General features: G+C 45.1%; 1 protein-coding gene across 2 annotated transcripts in view; it reads left to right on the top strand.

Moving 5' to 3' along the window:
- CUNH6orf89 (chromosome unknown C6orf89 homolog) overlaps positions 1–21,012 on the top strand; it is a 30,799-nt gene that overhangs the window by 3,423 nt on the left and 6,364 nt on the right. For both annotated transcript variants that reach the window (XM_042684247.1, XM_042684248.1), the window contains exons 2-7: positions 4,082–4,169; positions 8,036–8,243; positions 9,561–9,774; positions 15,390–15,550; positions 15,661–15,800; positions 17,043–17,172. In XM_042684247.1, the coding sequence (XP_042540181.1) occupies positions 8,055–8,243; positions 9,561–9,774; positions 15,390–15,550; positions 15,661–15,800; positions 17,043–17,172 (834 nt within the window). In that variant the 5' untranslated portion in view covers positions 4,082–4,169; positions 8,036–8,054. The remainder of the gene's footprint in view (positions 1–4,081; positions 4,170–8,035; positions 8,244–9,560; positions 9,775–15,389; positions 15,551–15,660; positions 15,801–17,042; positions 17,173–21,012) is intronic.

Here is a 21,012-nt window from a genome sequence, read left to right as displayed (position 1 = left end):
AAAAGGAATTAGAGACTTAAAGTGACAGATATTTTAGAACTAGATGTGCATGATGGTTGATAAATACCTCCTCTCCCCCTTGCCCTATTGGGGCTTGAACTTGGGGTCTGGGCACTTTCTCTGAGGTTTTTTTGCTCAAGGCTAGTACTCTATCACTTGAGTCACAGCTCCACTTCCAGCATTTTTGGTGGTTAATTTGAGATAGTCTCATGTACTTTCCTGCTAGGGCTGGCTTCAAACCATGATCCTCAGATCTCAGCCTCCTAAGTAACTAGGATTACAGGCATTTGCCACCAGCATCTGACCCCTTTTCTCCTTTTAAGGAGCATAATAAGAAAAATGGATTGAAGGGGGAAAAGTTTAATTATTATAAATAGGAATGAAACTATGGGAACTTTGGGTCTAAGTGTCTGTTAAGTAGTTATATAATAGATGGATTTCAAGCCCTTGAGAGAACTCTAGACTGAAGAGATTTGGGAATCATTAACAGCCTGTGGTTAAAACCATGGAGGAAATGAGAAGGTCAAGGACAACTATGCTGAAAGCTAGTCTTTGGCAGGAGAACAGGACAGACCTGCCAGGGTTTGAGAACACTTGGGAAGATGGGCAGCTGCTGCCGAGGAGTCAGATAGGGTAAAAAGTGAAGTGTCCTGTGCACTTGGCATTGGGAAAGCCATTGGTGACCTTTGGGAGGGCAGATGGGTCGTTTCTGCGGGTTAATGAGCAGACGGAGACCAAAGAAACAGGCAGCAAGTGAGGTGCTTGCCCCACCTTGTCTGATGAGAGCGAGAGGGGTCAGAGCGCTAGAAACATAAAGGGGAAGGATTACTAGTTCCTCATATGAGAAACGGGGAAAAGTGGCAATGGGAGCAGATAGAGGCAAGTTTGAAAATGTGGAGACATCTGCTTCAAATATGTCAAGTTATAAAAGGCCAAGGTAAACAAGTAAATAAAGCTGGGACAACTATATTGAGTAGACAAAAGAGACAATAGCCAGGGCTGGGAAGGTGGCTCAGTGGTAGAGCCCTTGCCTTGCATGCCTTGAGGCCCTCAGCACCACATAAACAGAAAAAGCCAGAAGTGGTGCTGTGGCTTAAGTGGTAGAGCTTTCCCCTTGAGCTGAAGAGCTGAGGGACAGGGCCGAGGCCAGACCAAAAAAAAAAAAAGACAATAGCCAAATGCAGTATATGGTCTTTAGTTAAATCTTGGAGTTCCCACTTTTGTGGAGCTTGGATTTTTTAAAATGTATATTTTGTATATGTCTGTACATGTGTGTGCATTCACGTGTATAATGGGAAATTTGACTATGGGCTGAGTATTAGGTAATAGAGTTATTAATTTTAACGGTAATGATAATAATGCTCATAATTAATAGAAAATGTCCTTCTTTGGAGATGTATGCTGAAATATTTAAAAGTGATTTCATGATGTGTTGCAACTAACTTTTGAGTTCTCCTAAAAACTGAGAAAGCAGGTATGGACAAATGTTCACATTTGATGAATCTAAGTGAAAGATACATAAATGTCCATCATACTTACTTTTTCTAGAAGTTTGAATTTTTTTTTTTTTTTATCAGTCATGGGGCCTGAACTCTGGGCCTGGGCGCTGTCGCTCAGCTCTTTAGCTCAAAACTATAGCACTCTACACTTCCAGCTTTTTCTGCTTATGTGGTGCTAAGGAATTGAACCCAGGGCCTCATGTATGCAAAGCAAACACTTTACCACTGAGCCACCTTCCCAGCCCCAGAAGTTTGAAATTTTTAGAGAAAATACAGACTTGAGAACGCATCCATTTGATGGCTGTTTTCTCTCTGAATTAGGAAGGGGCATATTTTCAGACAGTGAAGAAGTCTTATGGCAAAGATGTCTAGAAAGAGGACCCTTTGATTCAAATGATGGTTAAGTAAAAAAAATTCCCTTGATTGTACTTTTTGATTTTTGGTGCTAGTTCTGAGGTTTGAACTCAAAGCCTGGGCAGTGTCCCTGGGCTTTTATGCTCAAGGCTAGTGCTCTAACACTTTTGAACTACAGGTCCACTTTGGCTTTTTAGTGGTAAATTGGCAATAGCAATCTCACAGACTTTCCTATCTGGCTTTGAACCATGATCCTCACATCTCAGCTTTCTGAGTATCTAGAATTACAGATGTGAGCCACCAGTGTCTGCCTTTAGACAAACATTTCTCTCAGGGTTCATTGTATTAGCACTGTCTTGACCTGTTCCCTTGTAGACAGACTAAAGACTTGGGGAGCTGCCAGTCCCCATTCCTGAAGTGCTCTTTCAGAGGTGAAGCAGCTCCCTGGCTCACCTCCCATAGACCTCTCCTAAAAAACTGACTTTCTCCACTTCAGCTCTTTAACCATTTTGAGCAAGACAGGTTTGTTGTGAGAGCTGCCCTGCACATGTTTAATCTCTGCCCATTAGATGCCAGGACCCCTCCAGTTGCAAGTCAAAAATATCTTTAGACATCACCAAATGCTCGTGAAAAGCAAAGTAACACATTGCTGGGAAGAAGTATTCTAAAGCAGTGGAGCATGGTTTTATTTATTTTGATTTATTTATTTATTTTGTTGGTTGTGGGGCTTGAACTCTAAGCCTGGGCGCTGTCCCTCAGCAATTCAGCTCAAGGCAAGTGCTCTACCACTTGAGCCACAACACCACTTCTGGTTTTCTGGTGGTTAATTGGAGATCAGAGTCTCATGGACTTTCCTGCCCCGGCTGGCTTTGAACTGTGATCTTTAGATCTCAGCCTCCTGAGTGGCTAGGATTACAGGCGTGAGCCACTAGCACCTGGCTGGACCATGCTTTTAATCAGCAGTGTGTGTCATGTGCCATTCTGAGTAGTATGATGAAATCTCATGCTGACCTGACACACCTATCATCCTTGTTCAGTGTGTCCAGCTGTGAATATCTCTGGCTATTGTGAGAAAAACTATCTTTTTTTGGGGGAGGGGGTCCAGTCGTGGGGCCTGAACTCTGGGCCTGGGCGCTGTCCCTCAGCTCTTCAGCTCAAGGCTAGCACTCTACCACTTGAGCCACAGCGCCACTTCCTGCTTTTTTCTTTTTGCTTATGTGGTGCTGAGGAATCGAACCCAGGGCCTCAGGCATGCAAGGCAAGCGCTCTACCACTGAGCCACCTTCCCAACCCTCTTTTTTTTTTTTTGAACCAAAATGTGTTTCCTAAAAGTTTTTTCTTTGGCCTGCTGGCTTAGTTCTTGGTAAGGAAAAGAGGAAAACCTTTGGGATAAAGGAGGATCTTTTGAAATATAAGATTTGTCTTAAACTGATTTCCTTTCAAAATGGACTTAAGAACACATCTCAGATTGCTTAAGAAATAGAAGGGGGTGCAGGTATATGTTGAGATTACTTGTGTACTGATAATTTTATTTCAAAGACATCTTATGTAAATACAGTTTATTCAAACTAGCCAATCAGCAGGTTATAAGCCATAGCTCAACCGCCCTGAGCAGAGGGGCAGGGCCTGCTGTGTTAGGGATACATAATGGAGCAGCCTGCCTGCTGTGTGTGCCTGCTTGCCAGAGTTTTGTCTGATGGCATACCCTTCTGCAGAAGTAGTTTGCCTTGCTGAGACAATTCTTTATCTTCGTGTTTATCATCTTGACTCCAGTGGTTCTGGGAGTGTATTAGTAATACTACTAACCCTTTAGACACTTAATAGCTATCTATATTAATGATTGTCACAACACTTCGATGCTCATGTTCAAGCAGCATCCCATCCCAGACTCGTGGCTAATGGTGTAATGTCTCTCCATCTTTCACCCCACAGTGTCTCGTGGGCATTTACCATCTCACCATCACAGGGAAAAGAACACGTGGACTGTATTCAACAGTTTTATTATTGATTAGTATGCTGTTACTGTGCTTAATTTAGGAATTCCATTTTATCATAATTATGGGGAAAGCATGTTACACCTGCATTCAGTACTGTCTTGTGGTTTCAGCATCTACTGGGTATCTTGAAACGTGTGCCCCATGGATAAGGAGGGACGACTGGATGTCCAGGCTGTGTGTGGTGCCTTGAATTTAATAATCCCACTGGTAATCCTGCCTATGTTTTTGCAGGTTTAAACTACTGTTAGAGTCGTGCTCACGCTTCCGAATTTCCTGTGACCAAGCTTACTTCTGCCCGAGTTGGACCTTCTTTCTGGAGGTAAATGGATCACCATCAAGACGTCCCCCTTAGCCCCTTCATGCTTGACGCTTAGCCATGACTTTATGGTTGATTTTTTTTAAGGGGCAAGCTTTTTGTTGTTGTTGTTATATAATTAACATTACATTCAATTTGTAGTATGCCAAAAGATCATCTCTATCCCTAAAAGTTCTCCAATTTCCACAGGAAAATGCTGTCTCTGGTTGCAAAAGCAATTTGTGAGATTTTGTGGGGAGGGGGGCAGTCAGTCACGGGGCTTGAACTCATGGCCTGCGTGCTTTCCCTGAGCTTTTGTGCTCAAGGCTAATGCTCTACTACTTTGAGCCACAGCACACTGGAGATAAGAGTCTCACAGACTTTCCTGTTCAAGCTGGCTTTGAACCGTGATCCTCAGATCTCAGCCTGCTGAGTAGCTAGGATTTTAGAAGCATGAGCCACTGGTGCCCTGCTTTGTGAGAAATATTATAATGAGTTATCATTCTGCCCTTCTTTTAGGAATCACTTAGGGGTAACAAGAATATGCATTGTTGCACATCTCTGACTGCACTTGCACACAGTGATGTTCCTTCAGGCCACAGACTGGGCACAGGTGGCTCATGCCTGAAGTTCAAAGCAGAAAAGTCCATGAAACTAATCTCCAACTAACCATCAGAAAGCTCAAGTATTGGAGTGCCAGCTGTGAACCAGTAATGCCTAGTTGAGTGCATGAGACCCTGAGTTTAATCCCCAGTATGGAGAGAGAAAGAGAGAGAGAGAGAGAGAGAAGGAAGGAAGGAGGAAAAGAAAGAAGAAAGGTTGTGAGATTTTTGCTCCTCTTTATATCTCTATAAATAGGTCACTGGTTTTCGGCTCTGCTGTACATTAGAGTTACCTAGAAAGCCTTTAATAAATGTTTACACCTGCTCACACTAGACAGAGGCACTATGATTAATGGTGGAATGACAGGCAGTATTGAGTGGGGTTGGGTTGTCTTCTTACTGATTTTTAAGAATTATTCATGTATTCTGAATATCTTGCCCTTATCAGATATACGATTTGCAATTTTTTGTGTGTGTGGGGGGGTCCAGTCGTGGGGCCTGAACTCTGGGCTTGTGCGCTGTCCCTCAGCTCTTCAGCTCAAGGCTAGAGCTCTACCACTTGAGCCACAGCGCCACTTCCAGCTTTTTTCTTTTTGCTTATGTGGTGCCGAGGAATCGAACCCAGGGCCTCATGCATGCAGGCAAGAGCTCCACCACTGAGCCACCTTCCCAGCCCATGATTTACAAATTTTTTCTCCCATTGAATAGCTGTCGTTTTCCTTTTTTCCTTTCCTCTTTCTTTCCCTCCCTCCCTCCCTCCCTCCCTCCCTCCCTCCCTTCCACCCTCCTTCCCTCCTTCCCTCCTTCTTTTCTTTTCTTTATATTATTATTTTTTTTTTCGGTCGTGGGGCCTGAACTCTGGGTCTAGGCGCTGTCCCTCAGCACTTCAGCTCAAGGCTAGCGCTCTACCACTAGAGGCACAGTGCCACTTCTGACTTTTTCTGCTTATGTGGTGCTGAGGAATCCAACCCAGGGCCTCATACATGCAAGACAAGCATTCTACTACTGAGCTATCTTCCCAGCCCCTTTCCCTTTCCTTTTCCCTTTTCCTTTTCTTTTCCCTTTTCCTTTCCTTTCTCTCCCTCCCTCCCCACTTCCTTCCTTTCCTTTTTTTTCCTTCCCTCCCTCTCTCTCTTCTTCCCTTTCTCCCTCCCTCCCTCCCTTCCTTCCTTTCTTCCTTCCTTCCTTCCTTCTTTCCTTTCTTCCTTTCTTATTTTCTTTGTACTAGGCATTGAACCCAGGACATCTGTAAGAAGGGCTCTACCACTGAACTGCATACACCCTTTACCAAGGATACATATTTTTTTAAGAGAATTTTCATCAAATTCTGAGCCTGAAATGAAGGTTCTAAATTTTATTTGAACCCTGAAGTGAGGGCCATGCAGTCTTTAAAAACAAAATAAAACAAAACACTGAGTAAGAGCAAAAGGAGTTCTGGGAGTGATCTGCTGGGACAGGAGGCATTCTCCTGTGTGTGTGAAAGTTTAGGGCCTCTGCCCTAGACACATGACTGTCATCTCTACCCTACAGGTGGCAGCATCTTCCTACTGAACATGGCTACCACTTAGTGCTTAGCAAGGTTTAGAAACACTTTGAGAATGAAATATATAAGAAGATCTTCAGGAAGGAGGGAAGAAAGAGACAAGGGCTGGAAAACTCCCAGTACTACCAAAGCAAATAAACAAAACAGCCCAGTAGAAGACAATATCAACCTTACGTTTTGTCTTCTTTTCTTGTGCAGGGCCTGGGCTTGCACTCAGGGCCTTGGCACTGTTCCTGAGATTTTTTTGCTCAAGGCTAGTACTCTACCACTTGAGCCACAGATCCACTTCCAGCTTTTTGGTAGTCAATTGGAGATAAAGTTTCCTGGACTTTCCTGCCTCAGCTGGTTTCAAACTGCAGTCCTCAGATTTCAGCCTCCAGAGTCACTAGGGTTACAGGCCTGAGCCATCAGTGCCCAAGAGGCTTTTTTCTTCCTCATGAAAAGAACTATTATCTAATTTCTTTTCTTTTATTTTCTTTTCTTTTTGGTTGTTGTTGGTCTTTGTGCCTGAACTCTGGGCCTTGGTGCTATCCCTCAGCTCTTCAGCTGAAGGCTAGCGCTCTACCACTTGAGCCACAGTGCCACTTCCAGCTCTTTCTGTTTATGTGGTGCTGAGGAATTGAACCCAGGGCCTCATGCATGCAAGGCAAGCACTCTACCACTGAGCCACCTTCCCAGCCCCTATCTAATTTCATTGTACAAATTATGCTGAGAGAACTCTACTCTGCTGCTTAAGTTTAATCCTTTTATCTGAAGCCACTGTGAGTCAATCTTCATTAACTAAAAAGTATTACAGTTCACAAATTGAATAATGAAATTAATGTCGATCTTGGGTCTTTTAAATACACAATACAAATAAAATGCCCTTTATTGTCTAAAATTGTGGGAAGGCTCTGGGCCTACAAGCTGCAAGGGCCACGTGAAGAGCTTGGTATTGTCTGAAGTTCTTGCTCTGGCCAGAAGCAAAGCTTCTCAGCATGTTCCTCACAGTAAATCTTACCTTCCCAGATCAATTTTTCCTTTTGGTTGTTGAAAGATATCTGGTGTAACTGCAAGGAAATAAGTGGTCAGTATCATTATCTACATTCCACTCTTTTTTTTTTTTTTTTTTTTTTGAGTAAATGACCAGTAGCAGATCTCTAATTGGCCTTAGAAATCTTTTTGGATGCCATTAGTGCTTCAGAATCTCAAGGATTTATTATGAACCAGACCAGTGCTCCTCAAAGTGTTCAGGAGGCCAGTGCCCGTGGATAAACTGTTTCTAGTACACGGTTACACAGATAAGTAACATTTAAAAACTTACACATAAGTTAGGCATGGTGGTGCATTGCTGTAGTCCCACCTGCTCTGGGGGCTGAGGCAGGAGGATTGTTTAAGCTCTTCAGTTTGAGAGCAGTCTGTACAACATAGTGAAACACTACCTCAAACACACACACAATAAATAGTAATAAATCTGTACATGTGGAAGTGGTGTTGTGGCTCAAGCGGTAGAGTGCTTGCCTTGAGCTGAAGAGTGCAGGGACAGTGCCCAAGCCCAGAGTTCAAGCCCCACGATCAACCAAAATCTGTACATGAAACCGTTTTATATTCTCGCAACATACCCACTGTGTTTGCAATCGACTGGGGACAACACAAAACTGATCCTCCCTGAGGAGGTGGAGAGGCCTTGCTGTAAAGGAAGCAGCTTTGGGGAGGAAGTACTCTAAAGAAGTCAGCTTTCTCTTTTCATTTGTATTCTCTCTCAGGGATTTTGTGTTGGAAGACATGGATCTTGCTGCTAATGAAATCAGCATTTATGACAAACTTTCAGAGACTGTTGATTTGGTGAGACAGACAGGCCATCAATGTGGTATGTCTGAGAAAGCCATTGAAAAATTTATCAGACAGCTGCTGGAAAAGAATGAACCTCAGCGGGGGCCACCCCAGTATCCTCTTTTGATTGCTGTGTATAAGGTAAAGCACTTACAGCATAAACTCCAGTAACGTCCCAAGTGTTTCTATTGATACATCCTACCACAGAACCTTGGGTTTTCTGCGCATGAATCGGCCTTTGCGGGACTGGGAATGTGGATTAGTGGTAGAGTGCTTGCCAAGCATGCATAAAGCCCTGCATTTGATTCCTCAGTACCACATAAACAGAAAAATCCAGAAGTGGGCTGGGAAAATGGCTCAGTGGTAGAGCGCTTGCCTTGCATGCCTGAGGCCCTGGGTTCGATTCCTCAGCACCACATAAGCAGAAAAAAAAAGCCGGAAGTGGCGCTGTGGCTCAAGTGGTAGAGCGCTAGCCTTCAGCTGAAGAGCTGAGGGACAGCGCCCAGGCCCTGAGTTCAGGCCCCACGACCGACAAAAAAAAAAAAATGAAAAATCCAGAAGTGGTGCCGTGAGCTTAAAGTGGTAGAGCACTAGCCTTGAGTGAATGAGCTCAGGGACATCACCCAGGCATTGAGTTCAAGCCCCATGACCTCCTCTCCCCCCCATCCCCATCTCCACCCCCGGTCAAAAAAAAAATCAGCCTTTGCTCTACTACCATGTACTACTAGGAAATCTGACTGTTGTTAATAGGCAGAGCATAAGTAAAAGCTGTGTGCTTAGAATTAATCTGAGTGTGTATTTTATTGGTGCTAGGACTTGAATTCAGGGCCAGGGCACTGGTCCTGAGCTCTTTTGTTCATAGTTAGTGCTCTAGCCTCAGCGCTACTTCAGTTTCTGGTGGTTAATTGGAGATGAGTCTCACAGACTCATGGCTAGCTTCAAACGGCAATCCTCAGATCTCAACCTCCTAAGCAGCTAGGATTACAGACATGAGCCACTAGCACCTGAAGTTTGAACTCTGGGCCTGCACTGTCCCTGACCTCCTTGTGCTCAAGACTAGCACTCTACCAGTTGAGCCACAACGCCACTTCCAGTTTTCTGGTGGTTAATTGGAGATTGGAGTCTCAAAGACTTTCCTGCCTGGGCTGGCTTTGAACCATGATCCTCATATCTCAGCCTCCTGAGTAGCAAGGATTACAGGCGTGAGGCACCAGTGCCCAGCTGTGTGTGTGTTTTAAGTGGTGCCATAACCCCCAATTGAGTAACAGAAGTTTGGTGAACCTTGAAGTTCAACTTTGAATGCCTTTAGAAGTGAAAATAAATGGCTTAATTTTGAAAACAGATTAGTTCTTAAGGCACTAGGAATGGAAGAGGACTGGTTTGGTTTTGTTTTTCTTGTCATTAAGGTATTTTGTTTGCTAGTACACTTACTAATCCATTCACCATCTTTCCTGGTAGGTCCTCATAACTCTGGGCTTCATTTTGCTCTCTGCCTACCTTGTGATTCAGCCTTTCAGCCCATTAGCACCCGAACCTGGGCTTTCTGGAGCTCATACCTGGCGCTCACTCTTCCATCACATTCGGCTGATGTCCTTGCCCATTACCAAGAAGTATATGCCGGAAAATAAAGGGGCTCCTCCACAAGTCATTGATCAAGACAGACCCTTTCCAGGTAATGTGCTGTGTTTGCTTCCTGTGAGATCATTTCCTTCACAGTGTTTGGTGGGAAAGGGAATAACATTTATTGCTACATATTCTTTGTATTTTTTTATTTAATTCAGTTCCTATTAAAACTCTTTAGGATTGAGTTTTACTATCCATATTTTATAGATAGGGCAATTGAGGCTCAGGAAAATAAAGACATTTGGCAGAAAAACCCATCGGATAGAGCCAAATACAATCCTGTTAGTTCTAGAACACATTGGAGATATAAGTCCTTTGCATAGATTTGCCTCTCTTTTTCTGTCTCCTCTCCTTGATCTGTATGCATGGTGGGTAGTTAGTAGAGCTAACAGTGCACTGAAAGCAGCTACTTTTAGCTAGATCCTCTACCAATCCTGAGCCTATTGTGCTAGCTTTTTAGGTGTGTCCCACATTTTTAGCCTGCTCTTTCTGCCACAGTTCACTTAATTTAGTTCTCCGAAGTGTATCAGTTTTACCAGGAAGCTGAATTTAAGGAACATTTAAATTTAGTAACAGTGCATCAATAGCAGGGAATTCCTAATCTGACAGTCCCTTTCCTTTTGAGAATAATATAACATGATAAGACTTGAGATTTACGTTTTGAGAAAGAATAGAGACATTGTTTGGGGAACTTGAAAGAAAGTTCTTCTCTTTTCTTTTTTTGGTGATGATGATTGAGCCCTGAGCCTATGTATCCTAGGGAAGTGCCCACCAGCCCCTGAGGTGGCTTATTCGTATGGAGGGTCATATACATTCATACCATAAATGGATTATAGAATTGTTTTGCATAACTCTATTCTGGAACCTTTTGGAGCCATGATAACTTTGAGAAAGTATATTTTCAGGGGAAAAAAAAAAGTGGTTACTTTCATCTAAGCTCTTGTAATCATAACGTCTTTTTTTTTTTTTTTTGGTTGGTAGTGGGGCCTGAACTCTGGGCCTGGGTGCTGTCCCTCAGCTTTTCAGCTCAAGGCTAGTGTTCTACCACTTGAGCCACAGCACCACTTCCGGCTTTTTCTGCTTATGTGGTGCTGAGGAATCGAACCCAGAGCCTCATGCATGCAAGGCAAGTATTCTACCACTGAGCCACCTTCCCAGCCCGAGGATCACAGTTTGAAGCCTCCTGAGGCAGAAAATTCCACTAGATTCCATTTCCAAAATAACCAGCAAACAGCAAAGTTGGAGACATGCATGGTTCAAACGGTAGAGCACCAGCAGAGCAAATAAGGCAAGCAAGTGTAAGGCCCTAAGTTCACATCCCTGTACCATCAAAAACAGTGGCATTTCTGGCAGCAAAGTTTGGGGCATCTGGAAGAAAGAGCCAGAGAGCCTTATCAGTGAGGCCAGCCGTGCTGTCTCTTCCAGCCCTTCCTGGCTGTCTCCCCTGCCTTTCAGCAGCTTCCGCTCTTTGTCCCAGGGATAAAGCCAGCAGGAGCCAGCTGATGGCATTTACTTTCTTTGTTCCATGAGCTCTGTGGTGAAAAAATTCGGATCATAAAGGGACTGATTACTCCTACTTGAAATCATGTTTTAAAGTTGAAGAAACTCCAGTGTCTCATCAGCGATCTGGATAACTCTGCTTCAAATTAGTATTTTGCCTTCAGATGGAAATCCAGTGAGTCCTGGTGCTCAGTCTTAAGGCGAACATTGGAGAGTGTGGTTTTAGCTCTTTAATGTTGTCAGTGTAACGAAGTGCCATTTTATTGTAAATGTGGGTTATAGGTGCACCATTTTCCGCTGTGGGACTCTGCTTTGCATGGCGTTTGGAAAGAAAGTAGACTCACCTCTGGAGACAGAGTTTTACAAGTGAGGACTCAGGAAGACAGAACGACTATGTGCTCTTGGTCTCCTCTGTTCCTGTGTGTGTGAAAGGGTTCCTGGCATGCTGCCCTCCATGCAGGGGACCTGGCAAAAGCCAGGGTGTTAGAGGAAGTGCTGTGCAACACAAGCGTGGCAGAGTAGCCTGATTAAATAGCACATACCAGTGAGAGCCAGGGGCCTTTGTCGTGAGCTTTGCAGGTTTTTATGGGGACCTCTAACCTAAGATCATTCACTTCAGCTTTATTTTGAGATCCTGTGAATTCATGCTGCTCATCTAGTTTTTCTTCCCATTCATTTAGTCCTATTGTTAAAGATTCAAAAAAAAAGGTTGAGGGAGATTCTACATAATTTCTTCTTGGAGAGACCCTACTGTGTGCCAGGCTCTGTTCTTAACAGAGCATTGACCAACACAGACAGCCCTTTATTCTCGGTGAACGAGCATCTTCCCGCTCTCTCCTCCCTCTCTTCCCCTTCTTTCCTTCCTTTTGTGCTGGTACTGGGGCTTGAACTTAGGGCCTCATGCACACTCAGATTGGCATTTTTGTTCTAGGCTGGAGCTCTATCACTTGAACCACACCTCTACTTCCCTCCACCCCCATTCTTTCTTCCCTGTTATTTTTACAGACAGAAGCTTTTGTCCTAGAAAGAAATCTTTAAAAAAAATTCTTTTTTCCAGGTTAGTAATCTGTGAACAGCTCCTCACCACTGAAAATTTCAGGGTATGCTATGCTGTGCATGGTGAGCCCTCGGAGTAACTTTTCTTTGTAAACAACTGTTGGTTACCAGGAAGCCTCCTGAAGATCAGCTCTCTGCCCACCCACTTTTTTTCATTGTACCCAACTCCCCGGGAAGGGTGGGCGATTACACCACCAGGACTTCCAGGCAAAGCTGGGTTTGGTCTGAAGAGCTGTTTTGTGACATTTCGAATTGAAATGATTCCAAATCAGTGTGAGAATTAGGAAGATAGCCGTGGCTATCGCATGCAGTTTTTCTCCTTTTCAATCACATTGTGTGTCCATTACCCAGATTTCTTTATTTTGAAAGGATTTATGCTTGACCCCTCATAAGGACCATTTGAAAATATTACAGAAAGAAAAATAAAATCACAGTCCCAATGTACTACTGAAAGAAGTGGCATGGAGAGTTGTGGTTGGCCCTGGATGCCCCTGGAGAGCCATTGGAAGAGAGTCCCCCTTGTATTAGAGGGGTGCCACAGAGGTTGAAATCTGCCCACAAACCTGGACTGGCTGAGAGAGGCAGGGCCGCTGCCTCTGGGAAACCCTGAGACTGTTGGCAGGATATGGAGGAGAGACTGGGAGAACAATTGTAACCCTTCCCCAGGAGGATTTCCCTGCCTTAAAGAAAACCAAATGCTTTCCACGCAATCTAACAAACAGGCATTGGTGGGGCGCTGGTGGCTCACGTCTGTAATCCTAGCTACTCAGGCTGAGATCTAAGGATCATCGTTCAAAGCCAGCCTGGGCAGGAAAGTCTGTGAGACTCTTTTTTTTTTTTTTTTGCGGGGGGAAGGTCTGGTCATGGGGCCTGAACTCTGGGCCTGGGCACTGTCCCTCAGCTCTTCAGCTCAAGGCTAGCACTCTACCACTTGAGCCACAGCGCCACTTCTGGCTTTTTTCTTTTTACTTATGTGATGCTGAGGAATCGAACCCAGGGCCTCATGCATGCAAGGCAAGCACTCTACCACTGAGCCACTTTCCCAGCACCTCTGTGAGACTCTTATCTCCAGTAAACCACCAGAAAACCAGAAGTGGCACTGTGGCTTAAGTGGTAGAGCACTACCTTGAGCTGAAGAGCTCGGGGGTAGTGCCCAGGCCCAGAGTTCAAGCCCCAAGACCAACCAAAAAAAAAAAAAAAAGCATTGCTTAGCCAATCAAGTACTTAGTTTCTGTGAGAATAAATGAAGGAGTCAGTCTGATTAAAGTATGGTATACACTTATATGAAATAGCCTGGCAAGACCCCTTTGAAAGGTTAACAGTACTTAAGAAATAAATAGCAAATGGGCTGGGAAGTTGGCTCAGTAGTAGAGCGCTTGCCTTGCATGCCTGAGGCCCTGGGTTCGATTCCTCAGCACCACATAAGCAAAAAGAAAAAAGCCGGAAGTGGCGCTGTGGCTCAAGTGGTAGAGCGCTAGCCTTGAGCTGAAGAGCTGAGGGACAGCACCCAGGCCCAGAGTTCAGGTCCCACGACCAGACCCTAAATAAATAAATAAATAAATAGCAAGAGTTTAAGACAGTCCCTGTCTGGGGCATGGGTACTAATGAGAGGAAGTAGGGTGAATGGCCAGGGTGGAGGGTGAATATGGTCAAAATGCTTTACTCCATGTGTACACTGACACAGTGAAGCCTGTTGAGATTGGTGTAGGAAGCAGGAAGCAGGTAAAGGAAGAGCTAGAGGGAGTGAGTCTAATCAGGTTTCATTGCATACATATATGGAAAGGGTAAAATAAAAGATCCTGGCAAGCCAGGCGCCAGTGGCTCACTCCTGTAATCCTAGCTACTCAGGAGGCTGAGATCTGAGGATCATGGTTCAAAGCCAGCCCGGGCAGGAAGGTCCATGAGACTCTTATCTCCAGTTAACCACTTAGAAAACTGGAAATGGTGCTGTAGCTCAAGTGTTAGAGCGCTTGTCTTGAGCTGAAGAGCACAGGGATAGCACCCAATCCCAGAGTTCAAGCCCCACCACCCACAAAAAAAAAAAAAATCCTGGGTAACTAATTGATGCAAAATAAAAAATGGGGGTGGGGGGAGAAAACAAAATGTTCACTGCTGATTACTGGAATGTTTTGTGATTAACAGATAATTCCCAAGTGTCTTTATTGATTTAAAAAAAATCGATAGTGTTTTGGCCCAATTGGGTTGTCTGTTGCCCTTTGTTTTAGGCGCTCCCCTGATTGGTTCTATTAGGTTTTAATCAGAACCATCTTGTGAAACATTTTGGATTCAACTTAGAGTTTAAAACAAACACAACTCTTCAAGAACACAGATGAAACCCAAAACGGATCGGAAAGTAAACAAGAAATAATGAGTAGCTTTCTGGACAGGATACTGACAAGGGAGAGGAACAGAGAAAAACTATGAAAGCAAGACCTTCAGAGGCACCCAGAGAGGGTATCAGGCAGGGGTCTTCCTTCTAATCAACCTGCTGATTAATTGATCAATTATGGAGTTCAGGTCAATGATTATTAGTAGTGTCACTCATTCTGGACATTGTCGTATGGGCATAGGCAATTCACTGTATACCAAAGATACCCTCAACAACTGACTGTAGCTTCCCCAACCCTGCCCTCTTCCTGCCCTTTCTTCACACCTTCTGAGAGTTGTCTTGGCTCCCACTAGTGCGTTTGTACATCAGAGTGTGCAAGGTGACAAGCATCAGGATGTGTTGGTGATATAGAACCACCAGGAATGCCACTCCTGTTGTGCCCTAGACATTCCAGACTCCTGGCCCCAGTTTGGAAAACATTCGGACTGAATTGCTGAATGCTTCCTCCAGCTGTCACTCCTCAATCTACTGATCTGATGAAGGAAATGCACATGCATGCTAACATGGACACAGAGCATAGAAAAGCTGCAGAAGCAAATGCTCTCCCAGCCCTGGCCTCTGGGCCCTCTTTTGTCAGAGGGTGCTTGTTTTTCTGTTTTTCCTGTACCTTTGCAGAGCCGTCCATTGTTCCTCGCTGCTTACATGTGAAAAGTTACATGTAACTGTCTACCTTTATCCCAAGCTAACTACCTGTATTTACTTCCCCACCTCCCATTTAGATTTTGACTTCTCTCAGATTTGGACCAACAACTGTGAGCAGAATCGGTCAGAGACGGTCCCTGCCGACTGCACCGGCTGTGCTCACCAGTTGCCCCTCAAGGTGGTACTTGTGGAAGATGCCCCGAAGAACTTTGATGGCCTCCATCCTCTGGTTATCAAGGTGAGCAGAGGCCTGCTTCTCTCCAGGCTGGCTCCCATTCCAGGGCTGGATCAAGACCCCCATAATTTACTGTCATAAACTTGTTCTTGTTTCCCTTCCTCCTTGCCAAGACGGGCCAGCCTGTGATGTCTGAGGAGATGCAGCACTTCCTGTGCCAGTACCCCGAGGCAACAGAAGGCTTCACGGAAGGGGTTTTCGCCAAGTGGCGGCGTTGTTTTCCTGAGCGGTGGTTCCCATTCCCTTACCCATGGTGAGTATGAACGCGCTAAGCTTGTGTGTAGGAAAGACGTAGGCCATGTGTCCAAGCAGCAAGAGCCACCAGGTCCCTTGGGTGAGGCACCTACCCGTACGCAGTAGGCATCTCCTAGCTTCCAGTCATGAGAGAGGAGCTCACAGATGAAGTAGCTGCCCTCCAGCAAGACAAGGAAGGCCCGCTTCCATGCAGAATCCTTTCAGAGGACTAAAATTGCTTTTTCAGATATTTTGTTGGATGTTTTTTTTTTTTTGGTCGATTGTGGGGCTTGAACTCTGGGCCTGAGCGCTGTCTCAGCTCTTCAGCTCAAGGCGAGCGCTCTACCACTTGAGCTACAGCGCCACTTCCAGTTTTTCTGGTGGTTTATTGGAGATAGGAGTCTCACGGTCTTTCCTGCCTGGGCTGGCTTTGAACTTCGATCCTCAGATATCAGCCTCCTGAATAGCTAGGATTACAAGCGTGAGCCACCGGTGCCCGGCTTGTTGGATATTTTTTTTAAGGCTTCCACCTTTCATTCTTCCTTTCATTTGTTCGTTTGTTCATTCTTTTGTGCTGGTCCTGGGGCTTGAACTCGGGGCCTAGGTGCTGTCCCTGAGCTTTTTTGCTCACCGCTAGTGTTCTGTCACTTGAGTTCTACTTCTGGCTTTTTGGTTAATTGGAGATAAGAATCTCACAGACTTTCCTTCCCAGGCTGGCTTCCAACTATCATCCTAAGATCTCAGCCTCCTTGAGTAGCTACAATTATGGGCATGAGCCACTGGCTCCTGGGCTCCTCCACCTTTCTTAAAACTTGCCATTTATTTCTGTGATAGAATGCTTAGTTTAATAAGTTAAGTGGGCTCCCTTGCCCCATCTGCTCCCAACAGAGGATTATGCTTTTTATCCCCTCCACCTCTCTTCTCTCCTCACTTCCCTTTCCTTGCCCTTTAGCCTCTTTTCCAAGACAGATCAAGGAGATTGTTTCTTCCCCTTATATGTTGTTTCAGCTGGATTTTATAAACAATCCACCCGCGCATACAAATGGTGGCAGTAGAGTACATCTGTATCTGTGTATGTGTGCGCATTTATCACCCGTTGACTGCACACACTGTTCTTTGTGGACCTAATACTTAGGACATTATACTGCTGTTTTGCTCTCTTTTCGCTCCTCTGTGTTCCCCACCCTGCTTGGCTCTGTTTGTCCTGCAGAAAGGCTGGCTGACCCCAAATAGTGTCTTTTTCTCTGCTCAAACTTTACAGGAGAAGACCTCTGAACAGATCACAAATTTTACACGAACTTTTTCCTGTTTTTAACCATCTGCCGTTTCCAAAAGATGCCTCCTTAAAAAAGTGCTTCCGTCTCCACCCAGAGCCTGTTGTGGGAAGTAAGGTAGGACATTTTTTTAAGAGGACCTGGATCTAGGATTTTCCTCATTTGGGACCTGGACTGATGTTATAGTCAAATCCTTCCCTGCACATCAATTTAGAAAGTGGGCAGAGGAGTGCCCACAGTCTGAAGTTCTCCCCTCCTGCTGGTAACCAGGAGACTTGGTGCCAGGTTACGGAAGCAGTTTCCCAGAAAGTCTCCTTACCATACCAGATCTGTTTCCTGTCCTGTCCGTAACACCTGGGGCAAGCTACTTTTCTGTATTCAAGGGAGTGGAATCTTAAAAAGTGAAGGGACTTGAATAGGCAGTTAGCCTGACTTCTCCATCTCAAATTAAAAAGTAGATGAGGGTGCTGGGAAGGTGGCTCAGTGGTAGAGCGCTTGCCTTGCATGCATGAGGCCCTGGGTTCAATTCCTCAGCACCACATAAGCAAAAAGAAAAAAGCCAGAAGTGGCACTGTGGCTCAAGTGGTAGAGCACTAGCCTTGAGCTGAAGAGCTGACGGACAGCGCCCAGGCCCAGAGTTCAGGCCCCACAACCATACCCAAAATAAATAAATAAATAAAGTAAAATAAAAAGTAGATGAGCCCTAATAAATAGTACATAACTGAATAGTCCAACTTCTTCATTCTTTTTTTTTGGCCAGTCCTGGGGCTTGACCTCAAGGCCTGAGCACTTTCCCTGAGTCTCCTTGTACTCAAGGCTAGCACCCTACCTATTGAGCCACAGTGACACTTCCAGCTTTATCTGTTTATATGGTATTGAGTTTATATGGTATTGAATCAAACTCAGGGTCAGGGCTTCATACATGGTAGGCAAGTACTCTAAGCCACTAAGCCACATTCCTAGCCTAACTTTTTCATTCTTTAAAATACAATTTTAGCCGGGCGCTGGTGGCTCATACCTGTAATCCTAGCTACTCAGGAAGCTGAGATCTGAGAATCACAGTTTAAAGCCAGCCAAGCAGGAAAGTCTGTGAGCCTCCTATCTCCAATTAACCACGAGAAAAATGGAAGTGGAACTCTTTATGGCTCTAACTAGTAGTGCTAGACTTGAGCAAAAAAGCTCAGGGACAGCCCCTGGGCCCTGAGTTCAAGGCCCACAACCAACAACAACAACAACAACTATATATATATATATATATATATATATATATATATATTACATGTTTATATTATTAAGGTGTACAGAAGGGTTAACATTTCATAAATCAGGTAATGAATTCATTTCTTTTTTGAACAATGTCACCCCTTCCTTCGCTTTCCTCCAGATTGACTCCAACTTCCTCATTTTGTATGTAGGGAAATATAACCCTAGAGAGATGAAATTATTTCCCCAAGGACACAGAGTAGGGCTAATAGGAATCCCCAGCCCCCCTTCAGTTGCAGGGCTTGCAAGTCAAGGTTTGCAGGTGTAGAAGACTTGCTGTGCACGGAGGAGGCAGGCAGCCTGGCTGAGGTGCAAAGACCCACTGGTCCCTGTCACTGGTTGCAGGCCAGTAGACTTGGAAAAGCTGTTCTGTATTTGGTTTTTTATTGTTTGTTTTCTTTTCTCTCATTGTTCTTTTGCTGGTTCTCATTTCTGTAAATTTTTTGCGGGGGGGAGAGGGGGAGGTCCAGTCGTGGGGCCTGAACTCTGGGCCTGGGCACTGACCCTCAGCTCTTCAGCTCAAGGCTAGCGCTCTACCACTTGAGCCACAGTGCCACTTCTGGCTTTTTTCTTTTGCTTATGTGTTGCTGAGGAATCAAACCCAGGGCCTCAAGCATGCAAGGCAAGTGCTCTACCACTGAGCCAACTTCCCAGCCCTGGTTCTCATTTCTGAGGAAGATTTTTGAACCTTGACTGGTTTGAAAGAATTGGATGAATTTCTTTTGTACAAAAAAAAGAAAATTTTGAATTTCCCAATCTGTAATCCTCTACCAACTCTGGGTTGTGTCTTCAACCTCCTGATGCTGTTATTTGGCTCCAAATTTGCTGAATCGTGTTGTAGGAATTCAAAAGCTTATAAAAACAATCAGTTTGTCTAGGAGTAAGATCTCCTGTCTGCCAGCAGTCGGGAGGTGCTGGGCTCTGGCTGTCTCTGGCTAGAACTCAGGGCCCCGATAGGATTTCATCTTCATAATTATGATATAATTCTGGGCGAGGGCCTTCATCTTTATCTTAGCTTTCCCACATGAATATTGAAGTTAATGTCCCCAGCCTACTTAACACCAAGGAACCAAGCCAAAGGAGTGAACGCAGTTACTGAAGTGCTTATCAAAGTCATCTTGTTATGGTTCTGAAGGATGTTTGGAGAAGGGGAGTGGCCCCAAAGACACAATCCTGAGAGTCTGGTTTCTGAGAGCAGCTGTCTCCCCACCCTGGCCCATGCTCTCCTTTCTCCACCCTGCTGTCCATCCACCGCCCCATTGTTAGGCCTTAGCATCAAGTGTGTGGGCCCAGCACCACGAGGCGGCCTAGTGGCAGAAGACAAGCAGTGGGGCTTCTGTCATTAAACGGCACTGGGGGAAGAGGCCCAGTGTTGCCAAGGGCTGCCCTGAAATTGTTTCTGTCTTTGCCCCCTGGGTGGGAAAGCATGACCCTGTTCCCCTCTGGCCTAAAAAGGGGACAGAGCACTTGGTCTTGGTCTTCTGGGATTTTTTTCAGGACTGCTGCCATCAAGGCTTCTGCCAGTATTAGTATCAGTCAGCTGCAGGCTGGCTCCATGGACTAGGCCACCTCCTTTCACCATGGTAACCAGTGAAATGACTCTTGGTATTGCCAGAATCATGGCCAGTGTTCGGCACGGGGGAAGATGAAGCCAAAACCTAAGTCTTGAAAGACCTAGAATGGGGAAAAAAAGATAAACTCAGCCCAGGTAGTCAAGTTGTGGGACCTCTGCTTTGTAGCGCCAGGGCCTCTTGAGTCAAGAGCCAGGAGGTGATGGAGGAGAGAGGAGTGGAGGGGAAGGAGGCCCTAGGGGTTTTCTTGCATGGTGGAGCTGGGAAGAAGGCCTGAGCAAGGCCCCTCTCTCCCTTTGTCCCTGCTCCCTGCTCCTGACGGCATTTGGTTGTGTCAGTGCACATTCTGCTTGTCCTTTTTTTTTTTTAGGGTCCGGTCGTAGGGCCTGAACTCTGGGCCTGGGCGCTGTCCCTCAGCTCTTCAGCTCAAGGCTAGCGCTCTACCACTTGAGCCACAGCGCCACTTCCGGCTTTTTTTCTTTTTGCTTATGTGGTGCTGAGGAATCGAACCCAGGGCCTCAGGCATGCAAGGCAAGTGCTCTACCACTGAGCCACCTTCCCAGCCCTGCTTGTCCTTTTTGACCTCAGCATCAGAGGCCAAGCCTACTGTGACTGGTTTGCATTAGTAAGATGGTATAGATATGCCAGGGTGTAAACTTGAGCTTGCTGCCATGTAACAAATGATATTCCAGGGAGAGTGCTCAACAGGTATGCAAACCATCTGTTTATCTAAAATTCTGGGTCAAACCAGATCCTGGGAAGATTATATACTTAAATCACAGGTGTTGGCCTCTACTAAGACTTAGCACTTGGTGAAATTCGGTGAGAGGGATTGCTGAGGGTAGAACAGGTATATTCCCCAGAAGATGAGGAAATTGCAGTGGAATTCCTGTTGGCCGGCTTGAAATAGTTGCGGATGACGAAGTTCATCAGTATCTGCTCTTGGGTTTTCACTGATGAAGCTGCCCAGTAAATGAGCGTCTCTTTAGAGGAATACATGGAAGAAAGAGATTTTTTTACCCTAGTCAGTATTGGGAGATGCCATGTTTAGGAGAAACTTGTTTGTTATGTCTTTTGGGCCTCATTATGAATTTTGTTATTGGTTCAGTTTTTCTTTGTTGAG

The sequence above is a fragment of the Dipodomys spectabilis genome, unplaced genomic scaffold, assembly GCF_019054845.1.
Source record: "Dipodomys spectabilis isolate Male_0828 unplaced genomic scaffold, ASM1905484v1 ptg000085l, whole genome shotgun sequence".
NCBI classification, from domain to species: domain Eukaryota; kingdom Metazoa; phylum Chordata; class Mammalia; order Rodentia; family Heteromyidae; genus Dipodomys; species Dipodomys spectabilis.
Note: the sequence above shows the minus strand (reverse complement) of the source record. Positions and strands in the feature narration are given on the sequence as shown.